Source organism: Gavia stellata, chromosome 30 (assembly GCF_030936135.1).
Source record: "Gavia stellata isolate bGavSte3 chromosome 30, bGavSte3.hap2, whole genome shotgun sequence".
In the NCBI taxonomy this organism is placed as follows: domain Eukaryota; kingdom Metazoa; phylum Chordata; class Aves; order Gaviiformes; family Gaviidae; genus Gavia; species Gavia stellata.
The window spans coordinates 2,169,211-2,184,089 of NC_082623.1; the positions used below are offsets into that span (position 1 = coordinate 2,169,211).

Genomic DNA, 14,879 nt, shown 5'->3' on the forward strand with positions numbered 1-14,879 from the left:
ACCGCAGTGTCGCTCCCGCAGAGCTCAAACCCAAGACCCCGTTTTGATGCGGGGATGGAGATGTCTAGCAAAGGGCAAAATAAAATCCCCCAACCTCTGCGGTGCCGGAGCTGCCGAGCCTCTGGAGCGCATGAACCCAGCTGGTACTGCAACAGGTCGGCTTTGAAGCCTAATAACCCCACAGCATGACGGGACTCATCCTGACTCCTATTTTAATACAGTGAGATGCTCTGCTCTGTCTTTAAGACACTGAAACTCTGAGAATCATCACACCACTGCTTACATCCCTCTTGTCTTCAGAAATCATATGCTCTGCCTTTCGTTCATACCGCGGCAATCGGAGCATCCCACCTCCTGCCGCGCCGCGTCCCGGGCTCTGCGCCCACCTGCGGCAAAATCTCCCGAGGGTTTAAGCCCTGCGCAAGTCAGTGGGAGTCACACACCCAAATTCTGGCCCTTTTGTGGTGGTTTTTCAAGTAGGAATTAGTAAAGCTTCCTATAGCGGGGTTCACTAACTGTGTTAAAACCAGCGTGTGGTGCACGCTAATAAATGCGCTACCACCAAATCAGATTATGTGAGCCGGATGGTTCATTAGCAGCCGGTGATGAGACAAGGGTAGGAAGGATCTGTATTCATGGCTCAGAGCCCAGCCTAACGCACCGGGATCTATCCCAGCTCATCCCCAAAAATGAGCCTATTTACCCCAAAGGGAGAGTCAGGCAAGACGGGATAGGATCCATGCACCGAGGAGGGTGAGACCCACTCTCTGGATGTTGCAGGGATGATGTTGCAGGGATGATGTTGCAGGGATGATGTTGCCAGGATGCTAAAAGCAGGCAGAGAAAGGAGAGAGGTGGGATTTCCCGCAAGGAGCAAAGATCCCCTCGCAAGGCAGCGCGGCACTCGGGGGAAAATAAGCTGCCAGAGGGGCTTAGTGCTCCTTGCAAGGGTCTCAGACCAGCCGGTTATTCAAGCACTGGCTTATCTTGAAGTGCCAGAAGGACTAATCATGGGCTTAAAGCTAACTGGGGTTTATGCTTTATTGGACTGGGCTTGCTGGGGGGGATTACCCCCCCTCCCAGCTGCCAGCAGGGAAGGGCTCCTGCTTTTTTGCAAAGCAATGGTCAAACTGCCAGGATCCTCAAGCATGGCTGGAGTATTACACAAATAACACACAAATAGCACCTTCAGCCCGGCACAGCCCGGGAAATATCGTTGGTTTGGCTGAGAAGGGGACGGCAGAGTTGGGGCTCTGCAGATTAAGTGTTAAATAACAATATTCTCAAACCGGGCAAATAATCCAGTGCTTTGGGGTACCCCGGTGCCTTTTCAGGCTGTATCCTTGCCCTTGTAGAAAGAAACCCCAAATCCTCAGCCTAACGATGACGTTATTACACCGAATTCAGCAAGAACAGCAGTGGGAGTGGGAAGTCAGGACCATTCAGGAGATATTGCTGCTCCAGCTCCTGAAGGGATCCAGATGTATTCCCATCATATGGGGGTGATGAAATCCTCTCCACTCCAAGAGAAACACAGGATATTAAACAGCAGCCACAAAAATTAGATGTTTTTAAATCGGCCGGGCCAAATAACTTGCATCCAAGCACTCGGAGCTGGCGAAGCAGCTCGTGAGACTGCAAGTATTGAATATTTCTTGAGCCCTCGTCCTGGTGAAAATCCAGAGGACTGGAAAATAGCTCTTGTTGGGCCAATTTTTTAAGGGATAAACAAAGTGACCTGCAAAAATGATGGGTCTGGCCATCTGTCGCTGATCCCAAACAATATGCTGGAATGGCTGAGACTCTTAATACAGAATTAAAAAGGAAGATGTAATTGATGCCAATCAACGCAGCGTTAGGGAAAACAGATCTTATTGTATTAACTTGATATCTCTTCTTACTGAGTTCCACGTTTGGCTGATAAAGGTAAATGCTTGTGTGATGCTCTCCTCTAAGGGAGCTGCAGGACAGCTCGCCTAAGAAAACGGAGCAATAAAGCGAATTCCCAGGAGATATCACAAGCCAGAAAACCAGCTGAACCCAGGTCGTGCTCACTGGTTCGCATCTCCTTGTGCATGCTTTCCTTTCTCAGAGCATTTTGCAAGCAGGATGGGAGAAATCTTGCTGAAAGGTTTCCAGCCCCAGGAGAGAACAGACCAGGCTTGTTTCAGATGCAGCAGAAAGATTTCCTCCTTTAATTTGCAGATTTCTGAAGTGTAGAACATGATTCGGGCACCTGAAGGGTAAAGCAGTAGCGCTGGGTGCCAGCATCCACCAATGCACGCACAGAGGTAGGAAACCCCGCTAGCCTGCAATGCTACACCCGGCTCACAGCAAAATCCTTTCACATCCCTCCTGCAAGCTCAAATTTGCAGCAGGCACATTCATTTTAAGCCCAAACCTCCTATGTCTCGTTCTTGACCTGCTGCAACAGCCCGAGGTCCAAATCGTTACCGAGCCGCGGCAGCAGCTCCAAGCAGAGACCAGCAAGGAGGGAGAAGTGGGATTTCGGCTATAAACGCCCAGGGGTTTCAGGAGAAACGGGCCGTAAGGATGGAAAAGCAAGTGTAAAGATGCAGAATGAAGAAAACGTAGGAGAGGAGGCTGGTTATGGGAAGGGGAGCCATGGGGCAGAGCTGGCCTCCCTGGGAAGCTGGGTGAAACCCTGGGCTTCCCTCCAGCTGGGGGAAATAAGTGCAATTAATGGGGTATCGGGGGGAGCATCTGCAGGCTCTGCAAGCTTCAAGAAAGCTGAACTCCATAAAGCCTTTGGAGGATTCTTTACTTCTGGCTCTGTGTTTCAAAACTGCCTCTTCCTTCCACAGCGTGTTTCTTTGCTGCATTTCCAAACACTTAATGTGTCATTTACAGATGGGGAAACTGAGGCCCGGAGGAGCTGACCTGCCCAAAGCCACCCAGCAAACGTCGCTGCGCTCCCACCCTCCAGGTCCGGGGTGCCGGGATGCACGTTGTCACAGACCACCTCCATGCTGAAATCCCCCCCAAGCAGCACAGCATCACCCACCACCCTGCACTGCACTCAGCTCCTGTACTGCAACCAAGTCAAAGAGCAAACACATCTCTCTGCAAATGCCAAAACCACTTTGCAAAGCGTGTGTTCATCCTGCCCATGCTCCACTGCAATCTTTAGGTTCCCATGAGAGCAAGACCCCGAGCTCGGACCCTGCTGCCAGCAGCCCCGCTGCCCCCGCAGAGGCTGAGCCTTCGGTGCTTCCGCTGCTGATTAAGCCATGACACAACCCCAAAGGATTTTCCATATCTATCCATGACGGTGCTTCGGAGGAAGCAAAGCAAAGCAGCTGGTGCTGGTCAGCATCAGAATAAAACTGATTGCACTCTGCATCCTTGCCAGTGAGAGCAGAGACAGCCACTCGCTAATCTAGTCGTGCGAGCTGCCCATCCAAACCGAGTCTTCCCACCCAGTACGCGTTAAAGATGCTAAAAATGAAGTGCAACAACTGTAGAAAAGCAACAGACATGACAGAGCTTAAACATGCTCAGAAAAGCATCTGAATTACAAGTCTTAAGGAAATGAATCATTCTTAAACAAACCCAGCAGCGCGTGCTGCCGTCTGCATCGCTGAGCCCGGCGTCTTAATATTAGTGTGCAGCGCGGTTGGGTAAAGACTATTCCCATTATGAGCAGGGGAAGACCAGTGATCAGGAAGTATTTTAGCTACTCCTAACCTGAGCGACAAGCTGAATGAGATAGGAAACAGGTTTTAATTTACTTGAGCACGTCTTGGTTCATAAGAAGGAGAAAACTGACGGTGCCCTGCGGGGAGGTTCATGCATGAGGATTTCCCTGCCCTGCTGCAGAGCATCCTCAGCGGCAAAAATTCAGGCTCTGGGTGGTGATGAGACACAGACAGATCCTGAAACTTGGGGGTCTCATAAAGCAGCACCTTGTTCGTGGAAGGAAAAGCACACGGGGGCTCACGGGGGATTTTCTCAGAGCGTTTGTGGGTGACTTTTGGCAGCAACAGGGATAAAAGGCTCCAGCTACAAGGGCGGCATGGGACCCCGCACACATCCCTCTTCTGCACGGAGGGTGATTCTCATGAGCAAAAAACGGGATTCACCAGGTGACGAAGAGCAGGAGCCCCGACGCCTTCCCAGCGCAAAGCAGCAAACACGCGTCCCGTCAGGTGGGATGAATATCGCTTTGACAGAGACGCCATTACTCATTTTCCTGTTCGGGAAGCCAAGTTCGGGAGTAAAAGCTCTCGATTGTGTCCCGGGCTCGACCACAGCGGAGCTGGGAGAGCTTTGGCTGGGGCAAGAGCCAGATGCTGTGTAGACGGGGCTGGGGCTGCTCTGCAGGGCTCCCCCAGCAGCAAACGTGTCCCGCGCCGTGCGATGGCTCTGCCCTACAGCAGGGCTGTACCCCCTCCTCGTGCCAGTCCCGTGTGTGCCCTAAGAAAACCCTCTATTGCCACCCCCCAAAAGAAAGCCAAAACCCTCCCACTGTCGGAGACACGATTCCCAGCCAGGATGAGGCACCTTGGGGCACCCACACCAAAACATGCCCGAAGTGTCCCCATCAGAGCGGTGATGGCCGCAGTCCTGCGACTGTTTCCAAGGAAACCCTCCTGCCGGAGAAGCGCATCGCTCCAGCCCTCCGTGCTCAACACCTGACTCCCACCGCTGGCACGGGGAGAGGGCTCACGCCACCCAGCACCCATGGCGCAGCACCCATCGGGCTTACCTGAGCCCAGCGGGTGCCACATTAGTGCAGCCTCTGCCATGTAATCAGCACCCAGGGAAATGGGGAAAGGCAACAGCACCCCGTCCTTAACACATCCTCCAGCTATATAACACCTCCCGAAGTCAAGCCAAGCACCCCGTCCAGGCTACGGGTGTGGACCCATTGCAGGGAAAGGTGCAGAAGAGCAGTACCGGTGCTTTAGCAGTGAAGGAGAGAATTTATAGGATATTGCCCTGCCCACAACATCCTATAATGTCCAGAAAGTCCTTATTTTCCTGCGCCCATCGCCCATACGACTGCCTTTGCATGAGGATGCCCGTGCGCTGAGCTTGCCCTCGCGGTACACGCAGCAATTGAGACCGAAGGGCGAAATGAGTCGCATTTAAATCCTATTTGTCTGTTTGCACTCACAGGTTTGAAGCCTACCCAGAGATCACTTGTTAAAGCATTTAAAATGGGAAAAACAGGCCCTGCCTTCCATCAGGCTGCGATGGGAGCCTCCGTGTGCTCTCACCAAGATATGCATATTTTAAAAGCTTGGCAGGAAGAGGGCTCCAAACTACACAATTAGACGGATTTCACACAGAACGCTCTCCGTACACACCAACCGCTGCACGAGACCCTTCCCCTGCGCTGCGGCTCTGCCAGGAGAGAGCCCTTCGCAGCCGATGAGCTCTGGATGGCTCCTTCCCTTCTGCTGGGGAAGCCGCTTGTCCGCCCTTTGCCTCCGCTTAACTGTCCATAAACTGGGGATTAAAAACAAAACCTGACTTCTTTTGTCAAGTGATGGAGCAGGAACAATTGCCCAGGAAGAAATTTAACCCTCCTGGAGGAAAGAGATATCCCTGGCCCTTGTTTTTGTCCACACGTGGGGTGGGATGGATACCGCTCTGCTCCTCTGGCCACCCCAAGCACCTGAAGGGCATCTATTGTGCTGGAGAACAAAAGAACCTTTTTAGAAGAGTTCAGGCCTGAAAATACACCAAAAAAAAAGGGCAAATAAGCAGGAGACAAAGGTGGGGGTGTCAAAGTACCAAGCGGAAGGGCCAGGGTTGGGGTTGCTGCATGCTCCCTGCATCCCCCGGTACTGAGAATGCGTCTATCACTGCTTTGAGGTGGCATCCAGAGCTGAAACAGGGGAAGGTCCTAGAATACAAGCGAGGGAAAGGGAAAGGAGCCTGGGAAAGGAGGTTGGAGGCTGTACGAGGCTCTGTATCACCCAGTGGCCCTATAGAAACTGGATACATAAAGCATCCGGGGAGGCAGCTATGGCCTCCCAGGGCTGCGTCCCCGGGGTAGGAGCTGCCGGCTCCCACCCATGCTCCCGTCCTTCGGTGCCAGCAGTGTCACTTAGTCTCGCAGATGACAGGTACGAAGGACAGGGGAGGAGGAGGACATTTCGGAGAGCGTCCCTGCCACACCGCACATGCGGACGACAAGCCGGAGAGCCCACGCCGGGGACTACCTAGGGACGCAGCCTTCCCCCTGCTTGCTTTCTGTGTGATCTTAAATGTCAGCCAGCAGCTTTCGGTAATGCACTTTCCTCCATTTAATGTAATAAGCCGAGTCTAGGCAAGCCCTTCGCCTTGCCTTGGGAAGGCTCTGCAGCAGGCTGCCAGACAGCAGGCAGGCAGCTCCGCTAATACTAATCTCCTAATGCTGCCCTCTCTAAGCACATTAGAAACAGTCGAGTCCAACAGGCTGCAAAGGCTGAAGCTCATCTTTAACTCCCGAGTGACTGTTAAAACAGTCCTAAGTCCTAATAGGAGGCACATTGCAAGAGAGCAAAGTAAGTTAAATAAGCAGCTGGCTGCAAAGAGAGCAATCGTTCAGCGAACTCTCCAATTCCTGGCACACCGTGCGCGGCAGCCGGGGTAAGAGCAGCCGTCAGACCGTGCAGCAACGGAAAGCATTTGTCTCGCTGAACGGTACCTAGCGAGACAGTGCAGAGGGAAGAGGCAGATAGAAATGGGGCAGAGCATCAAAAGGATATACCCATCTTTCCACTTCCAATTTTTTGCGTGTATCTTAGAGGCAGAGCAGCAGTGCTTTTACATTTTTCAGCGATAACATTCGGTACTGGAGCAAAACTGCCTTTTAGTCCAGTGGATGAAGTGGTTTCCTTGCCACCTCTCCCATACAGCATCTTCTACTGTCAATAAAACCCATCTGAAATTATTCTGCCCCTATAAAGTAAGGTAGGGAGTAGTCAGGAAAGCAAACTAACAACCTGCAAGGTTTCTGCTTATTTTAGACGGCAGAGAAACCGAAAACTGTACTCTGCCATTTCCAGGAGAACATGTGGTTTCCGTACCCCATGCAGCTGCCACGGGGAAAACGCAGCCACAAAACTCATCTGCAAACTCTCCTGAGCCGGACTGCTTCCCCTGCTTTTAAACTCCAATCCTCCTTTCAGGAATAGGTGTGCGGAAAAGCTTTAATAACAATAAAAAGTGAGGGCTCGTAGGCAGAAGTGACATTTCAGCCTGGGGAAAAGGCATGCTGCGGTGTTCCCAGTTATCCCGGACAAGGGATCCCAGTTATCCCGGAGAAGGGATCCCAGGTTTGTTACCTCCCGCGATGCTCCAGAGCATCTTCCTAATACAGATCACTTGTTAGATCCTCAGCTGGTGAAAACTAGCTCCAATAAAGCTGTCACATGCCATCAGCTGAGAAGCTGCTCTGGTATTTTTCCTGGTTTATAAGGGTTTTATTAACTGGGGCTAAGGCAAGGCTACGGGAGAGCGTTACAAACTGTCCTGATCCTCTGAAGTCTGGGTAAAATCCCAGCTAAATTCCGATTTCGGCGTGGCCGGCATCTCTCAGGACAAATCCCCCTTTCCACACACTCGGGAAAGGCGTGACTCACATGGGTTGGAGTCAAATCTCTCTTTGTCGTAAGAGGTATTTAAGAGCAGCCCTCTGCAGTTCACTACCTCGAAGGAATCTGGTTTTATTTAACCCAAAACCCGGCAAAACAGAGCAGAGCTGGAGCCGAGGCGCTGGAGGCTGAGCAGCCAGGCCCTGCCGTCAGCCTGCTTTGATGGCAGGGGTCGGACGGAAGCATTAAACCGCTGCAAATCAGGTTTTTAGCACAGAATTGAAGAAATCCAGCTGCAAAAAAAGCAGCAGGGTTTTCCTCCTATGCATAGCATTAAAAAGCAAAGTGAAAAGCAAATATAAGCAGAAGAGCTATAGGATGTTATCCCACTTTACCTAATGTGCACAAAATACCGGAGAGCACTAGGGTAAGCCGAAAAATAAAACTAAGTAGTGGAAAACACTAGGTTTGTCCCAAAAAAGTAACGTTACCATATGATGCATTAAACTCGACCCCGTGCAAAGCTCACCTGGTCCCATCAGATGTCCCGGGGCCCCTGGTGCGCACGTAAAGATGAAGCCGGTGTATTTTCCCCGGCAGGGATTTGGTTACTTTTCGATCCTGCTCTTTATAGACGTGTCCCCCTTGTTTCAAAAAGCTGCCAGGGTTTTTCAGCCGAGCTTTCCCGGCTGGCTGCTCCGTGCCATTTCACACCGGGTTTGGGGAAACCGCCGGGTTTTGTGCGGTGCGGGGTGGGAGCGCGGGGTCGTTCTCGGCGGAGCGGGCGCTCGTGTTTGCAGGATGAGAGACTCCAGCCCCAAATGTCACTGCCAAGGTGTGAGCTCCTCTGCGAGGGAGAGGGGGATCTGTGGTGTGCTTATTGCCTACGGGCCCTTTATTCAGCACGGGGGAAGCCGCGGGGGGGACGTGGCCCGGGAAGGGGGTGCCAGGATGGGGTCACATAGTGGGGCAGAGCCGCGGTGTCCTGCGGGATGACGGGGCTGGAACCATCTGGAAAGGTTTTTTGCGGGATGAGCGAGGACCAAGGGGGATGGGAGAAGGGATGCCATGACAACCTTTGGGGGTTTCCCAGGAAACCAGGGTCGCCATGGCAACTGCATCACTCCGGTCCGAATTAGTGACTTCCGCTGGAAGGCGTGTTCGCCACTTTAATCTTCTTGCGATAAGCGGCTGCATCTCTCCCAAACGCATTGCAAAAAAAGGAGGAAATATCCCTTTGTCTCGGCTGGGTGGGTTTGAGGCTGCACAGCCACGGCGAGGAGCCCGTCACGGATCCTGCATCCCCCAGTCCCCGCCGGCATCACTCCCCACGCACCGTCGGCTCCCGAAACCATTCCATTTTCCTTTCGCCTCCCTCCTCCCCGCACACAGACCCGCTGCACGGCCACAAATTTGACGTTGGATGAAATAATGCCGTGGGGTTGCAGGGGAAGGGAATTAAGGATAGAAAACGAGTGCTTTTTTTTTTTTTTTCTATTATAATCAGCATTGATTGCACTCAGTCTCTGACCAGATTAGAATTTCATAAATGATCTAAAGGGGGAGAAAAGGGAATCTGTGATGTGCCCGTAATGGCACACCACATGTGTCAATATTAAGCATCATTTAACAATGTGGTAACAGAGACTCTCTGCAAAATTAAACGGTTATTTCCTCCCAACCCCCTTCCAGTCTGCTCTGCAACATGTTTTCCTTGTCTCCGCACCCAATCCAGGGCTGTTAATCCAACAAGTGAGCTTATGTGATGGAAGGGAAATCGGCTACACGCTGCCTTTAGGGAAGCGGGGGGGAAATCAGGAGCAAAGCGAGAGGTCCCCAAAACCAAGAAAACAAAAGCAGCCCTGCAACACGTTGCAGAACAAACACCTGTTTCAACGGTGAGTGTGTTTTGTCTTCGTCTTCCTTCTCTTTACCCTTTAGCCGTCCTCTTCATCGGAGAATTTTAAATCCCTTTATTTTGGATCTTTAGAAAGGAAGGATCTAAAAAAATAAACGTATAAAAACAAGGGCACACACAGACCGATGATGGTGCATGTTCCACACAATACCGAGTACACAGTCACTTTGCATTATTATTGTTATTATTATTTTGTTACCGCATCCTCAGATTTTGTTGCTGTTTGTTTGGGGTTGGGTTTTTTTAAACATCCGTAAAGATCTTTTTGATGTTCACACAGTTGGGATTGTTTGTGGTTGTGCAGTTGCCTGTCTTAAAGGCAGCCTGTTTGAATGCACTGTGGTTGATTCCCCCTTCCTCGATCACCATGTACTCGGACTTGCTGAGGGTGGAATTGCTGCGAGCCTTCCTCATCTCCTCGCTGGATGAGAGGTGCTGGCAGCTCCCGACATGCATGTATTGGGCTTGCTCCTCACCTTCTGTCTCCCGGTGGTAGAAATAGTTGAAATTGGAGACTATCACGGGCACGGGGAGAGCGATGGTTAGCACCCCTGCGATGGCACAGAGAGAGCCCACAATCTTGCCCCCAATGGTGATGGGGTGCATGTCCCCATAGCCCACTGTGGTCATGGTCACCACCGCCCACCAGAAGGCATCAGGAATGCTACTGAAACCTGAACTGGGGTCATCGGCTTCTGCGAAGTAGACGGCACTGGAGAAGAGGATGACACCGATGAAGAGGAAGAAGATGAGCAAGCCCAGCTCCCGCATGCTGGCCTTGAGGGTCTGCCCCAGGATCTGCAGCCCCTTGGAGTGCCGGGAGAGCTTGAAGATACGGAAGACTCTGACCAGCCGGATGACTCTGAGGATGGCTAAGGACATGGCTTGCTGGCCGTTGCCTTGCCTTTCAGCCAGCTCGGTGCCCAGCGTGATGAAGTAGGGAATGATGGCCACAATGTCAATGATGTTCATGATGTTCTTGGAGAAGGTGGCCTTGCTGGGGCAGGCGAAAAAGCGGACCAGCAGCTCGAAGGAGAACCAGATGATGCACAAAGTCTCCACCACAAAGAAAGGGTCAGTGAAGGATGACACCATGGACGTGGCCGAGGACGAGGAGTTGGTGAAGACATCAGGTGGGAGAGGGCCACCACCCGTCCCGAAGGTCCCCCCAGTTCCTTCATAGTCATGGTCATCCCTGAATTCAGGCAGGGTCTCCAGACAGAAGATGACAATAGAGATAAGGATGACCAGGACAGAGACTATGGCAATGCCTCGGGCCGGCCCAGAGCTCTCAGGGTACTCAAAGAGGAGCCACACTTGGCGTTGAAACTCCTTGTCGGGAAGCGGCCGCTGCTCCTCCCGAATGAAACCCTCATCCTCCCGAAACTTCTCCATGGCCTCCTCCCCCAGCTGGTAGAAGCGGATCTCCTCGGAGAAGATATCAATGGGGACATTGACGGGTCGCCGGATGCGCCCACCTGACTGGTAGTAGTAGAGGATGGCGTCAAAGCTGGGACGGTTACGGTCGAAAAAATACTCGTTGCGGAGGGGGTCGAAGTAACGCATCCTCTTACGTGGGTCCCCCAGCAGCGTCTCGGGGAATTGCGCCAGTGTCTTCAGCTGGGTCTCAAACCGCAACCCCGAGATATTGATCACCACCCGCTCGCAGCACTCGTGCTCCGCACCGCTCACAGGCTGGCCGGCAGGGACGGCGGCCGGAGTCGGGGGGTGATCATAGCGGTCCCCCCCAAGCAAAGGATGAGGATGCTGTGGCTCTTCCAGCAAAGGGTCTCCGCCGCCGCCACCACCGCCACCCACCACGGTCATGCTGCCTTCCTCCCCCTCTTCACCCTCTTCCTCCTCTTGGCCGGGCACCGGCTGGGGGGCGGCGGGGGGCAGCTGCTCGGTGTAGCCCAGGTTGTGGTGGCTGCTGGTCGAGTCGCCTCGCGGACAACGGCTGGCGGAGGAGGCAGCCGGAGAGTAGAGCAAGCTCCGGCGCTCGTCCATAAAGGTGTGGGGTGGAAGGGGAAGGGGGGGGGGGAGGATCGGAGAGGCGGCAGCCGAAGCCTCTTCTTCCTCCTCTTCCTCCTCCTCCGGGCGGAGAGGGAGAAACAGCCGCCCAACTCCTCCAGCGGCTGCCGCTGCTCTGAAGAGCTGAGGCTCTTCTCAAAAAATCCGCCCCCAGCCCTGGCACCGCCTCGCTCAGTCACCGCTCCCGGAGACACCCACCAGCACCCCCAGCCCTGCCCCGCAGCCCCCAGCACGCTGCGGGCATCCCCTCCCTTCCCCAGCCCGGGGGGGCCCGATCCGTACCCCCACCCAGCCGAGGGGCTCCCGTCCCCTCCCAGGGAGCATCCTTCGCTGCCCAGTGGGTCGCAAGCGGGGAGAGGTTTTTTTTTTCCTGGCAGAACCACTGCCTTAGAAAGAGTTTTTCTGCCCTTCCCCTGGGAAGGCGAAATGTAATTTTTATTATTAATTTTGGGGTTTGCCTGTTTGTTTCAAGTCACCGTTTCAAGCCGCGGAGGGGCTGTGGGTAATGGAAAGCAGACAGCGGCGGCCGGAGCCGCCAACAGTTGTTTTGAATCAGCGTTTCGGCTGAAGCGCTGGGGATTTTTTTTTCTGTATAGGAGAGAGACAGTGTGTGTCTGCATGTGTGTGTGTGCACACGCGTGGGTGTGCGTGAGTGTGTTCGCACACGCGTGTGTACGTGCGTGTGCATCCCCACAGCAAAATAAAAGAAGTGAAGCTGAGCCAGCCCTCGATCAAGGCAGTTTCAGGCTGAACCCAAATCTGCATTCTGGACTTCCCTGCAAGAAAGCCAAAAGGCTTCGAATTTTTTTTTTCCTCCCTTCAATTGATCTTTTTATGCAAATAGTTCAATTTTGGTCAAAAGGGGGTTTTTTAAAGGCAAAAGCCTCCTCTGCAGGACCCCAGTGCTGGAAAACGCTCCATCCCCAGGAGATGTCCATCAGGAATAACCTCTGATCTGTGCACCCGGCTGTGCCCATCTCCCCCCCAGCCCCACCACGGGTCCCCCTTTTCCCAAACCCCCCCAACAGCAGAAACGCTTTAATCCGCAGCCACGTGCCGAGCGGGGCTTAGGCAATTCAGGGAGTTCCCGGCTCAGGAAGGAGCCCGACCACGAGAGTCGGGGAGAGGCAAGAAGGGCAACCACGCTGCCGTTCCCACGCCGGGCGGGTGGTCCCACCACGATGGAGGTTAAAACCCCTCCACCAGCCCCACTTTAGCTCATCGCTGTGGTTATTTTTAACCAGCACAGCCTCCAGAAGGTAGGGAGAAAAACAGATGAAAAGATCAAACTTATTTATACTTTAAATTAGAAACAAGCTGTACTAAATACACAAACCTAGAGGGGGAAAACAACAATAAATATTGGTGTAGAGCTGACTCCGGACTGTAAATGGCAGATTAACACTGCGGATGAGGTCTGAGGGAGCCGAACCAGCTTCATCTTTGCTAACAGAGGGCAAAAAACCCTCTGCCACAAGAAATCAGGGGGGGTTCCTGGGAGAATGAGCCTCGGCGAGGTCCTGCGGATGAAAAGCTGGACCTGGCTGTGGGACCTAACCCAACACAGCCTTTAGGTGAGCTGCCGCCATCTCCACCAACCTCCCAGTGCTGGCATGGCCAGCCATGGGTTTGTCCCACCAGCAATAAGGCAGCAGCTCGGCGTGGCCATTAGAAGACATCCACCCACGATCACACGCAGGGACACTCGTCTCCGGCCCATGTCGCCTTGCCCCAGACTCAGACACAAGTCCCTTTTTGCCACCTCCATCCTTGGCTTTAAGCCCCACTTTTGAGTCCCGTTTTCTTCAAGGCTGCAGATCTCCTGGGATGAGGGAGTTGGGGCAACGGGTCCCCGTCTTGCTCCCCCATCATTCCTACAGCAATTAATAGTGTTAATCAGCAATGTGCTCCCAGCAAGGGCATCCTCTCCTCCTTTTCAACACACAGCATCTCCCAGCCATCCCAAACCCCAGATAAAGCAGGAAGCGAAGCCCTGGAGCATCATTAACCCTTGAGCTGCCCATGTTGCTTGTAGGTTGAGAAAAATTCCTGGAAACAACTGTTCACATCCAAGTTTGAGGCTCTATTTTCCACAGGTTTCATGGTCATGAAATAACCATCATCTGCTCACCACATACATGTGTGCAGCACTTCGACTTGTCTGGCTCATCTCTTTCCTCTGCTAGGATTTCTGCCAATAAATCACTGTCATCTGGTCTAAGGCAAATAAACAAGGCTGCTTTAAACCATAAACATTTGTTGATGACAAAAGGCTTGAGGCAACAAGGCGTAACTTCCATAATTGCAACAGTTTACTCTGGATCTCAGTCAGGGGCAAACTCTTCGGAAATTACTAAGAGAGCCACAGACCTTTGGGATGCTGCTAGGAAAAGCCCTTCCCTTAAAACCAGGAGGAGGATTAAGCTGTTACCCCCCATCAGTTGCAACACAACAGTAGACCTTAACCCTTGAGCTCCGGGCAGCCTTGGGCTGGCATGGCACCGGCTCAAAGGATTTCGCCGAGGGCTCCAGCGCGGTGGCCCCAGGCACCGCGTGGCCTCCTGGCCCTGTTTACTCCTCCGCTGCTTCCACCTAATCCTATCAAAGCCAATTAAGCTGTGCCAGGAGAGCAGCGTCGCTGCAGGCAGAGAGCAGCCGGAGGGGCAGGTCACCTCCTCCCCGGCGAAGTCCCCTCAGCTCCTCCCTTCTCGTGGGGTCCCCAGCCAAGGTTTGGTCCAGCATTGGGGATACAGCAATGGCATCACCTCCTGCTTGGCGTCAGCCACCGCCAGCCCTGCCCGCGTTCCCCGGAGGGGGCTGCATACAGGCACCGCACCAAGCCCCGAATTCGTCAAGCAGCAAGAGAGGTGGCCTAGGTCACGTCCCAAAACCAGGAGGTCTGACCACAAAAGCAGAGGCAGGGGAATAAAAACCCAGGGGAAGCTTCCCTCCTCCCCCAGCCAGAGCCAGACCAGGAGGGGAACCCCCCCAGCACCCCTCCCCAGGGGGACATGGGCTGCACAAAACAGCTCAGGACCTTCACCCCGACCCTCAGCTATTCCCAGGCACGGGGCTGCCTTAGCACCCTGCTTCCACCTTGAAATCTTGCCTCCTTCTTGCTGAACCCCACCGCCTCTCAAGCAGCCTTTTGGGGTTGTCCTTCTCCCATCAAACCCCCCCTTGTCCCCCGTTAGCACCAGGCAGCTGGGCAGAGCGGGACGGCATCCACCCCGGCTGCTGCAGCGAGCGGGATCTCACCCGCTCTCCCCTCCCTTGCATTTGAATGGGAACCCTGCCTCCATTGATAAATCTGGGACAAATCTGCTATTCTTTATTTCGGAGGATCAGAAACCTTTCAGCACAAACGCTGTTACAATAAT

At 53.4% G+C, this 14,879-nt stretch overlaps 1 protein-coding gene across 3 annotated transcripts; it reads right to left on the reverse strand.

Annotated features, from left to right (window-relative positions):
* Positions 1-9,711: 9,711 nt before the first annotated feature.
* Positions 9,712-11,550, reverse strand: KCNA3 (potassium voltage-gated channel subfamily A member 3). Of its 3 annotated transcripts, XM_059831344.1 has the most exons (3): positions 11,536-11,550; positions 11,290-11,328; positions 9,712-11,235 (listed from the first exon to the last, which is right to left on the reverse strand). In XM_059831344.1, exons 2-3 carry the CDS (start codon positions 11,293-11,295, stop codon positions 9,712-9,714), a joined length of 1,530 nt encoding a protein of 509 aa, XP_059687327.1. In that variant the 5' UTR covers positions 11,296-11,328; positions 11,536-11,550. The 3 variants fall into 3 exon arrangements, with proteins under 3 accessions (XP_059687327.1, XP_059687328.1, XP_059687326.1); XM_059831345.1 differs by lacking the exon at positions 11,290-11,328 and having other exon boundaries at positions 9,712-11,155; positions 11,516-11,541; XM_059831343.1 differs by lacking the exon at positions 11,536-11,550 and having other exon boundaries at positions 9,712-11,475.
* Between the last annotated feature and the right edge of the window lie 3,329 nt (positions 11,551-14,879).

Bases quoted from the DNA above. Each gene is read 5' to 3' on its own strand.
- KCNA3 (XM_059831343.1), bottom strand. From the start codon at position 11,475: ATGGACGAGCGCCGGAGCTTGCTCTACTCTCCGGCTGCCTCCTCCGCC.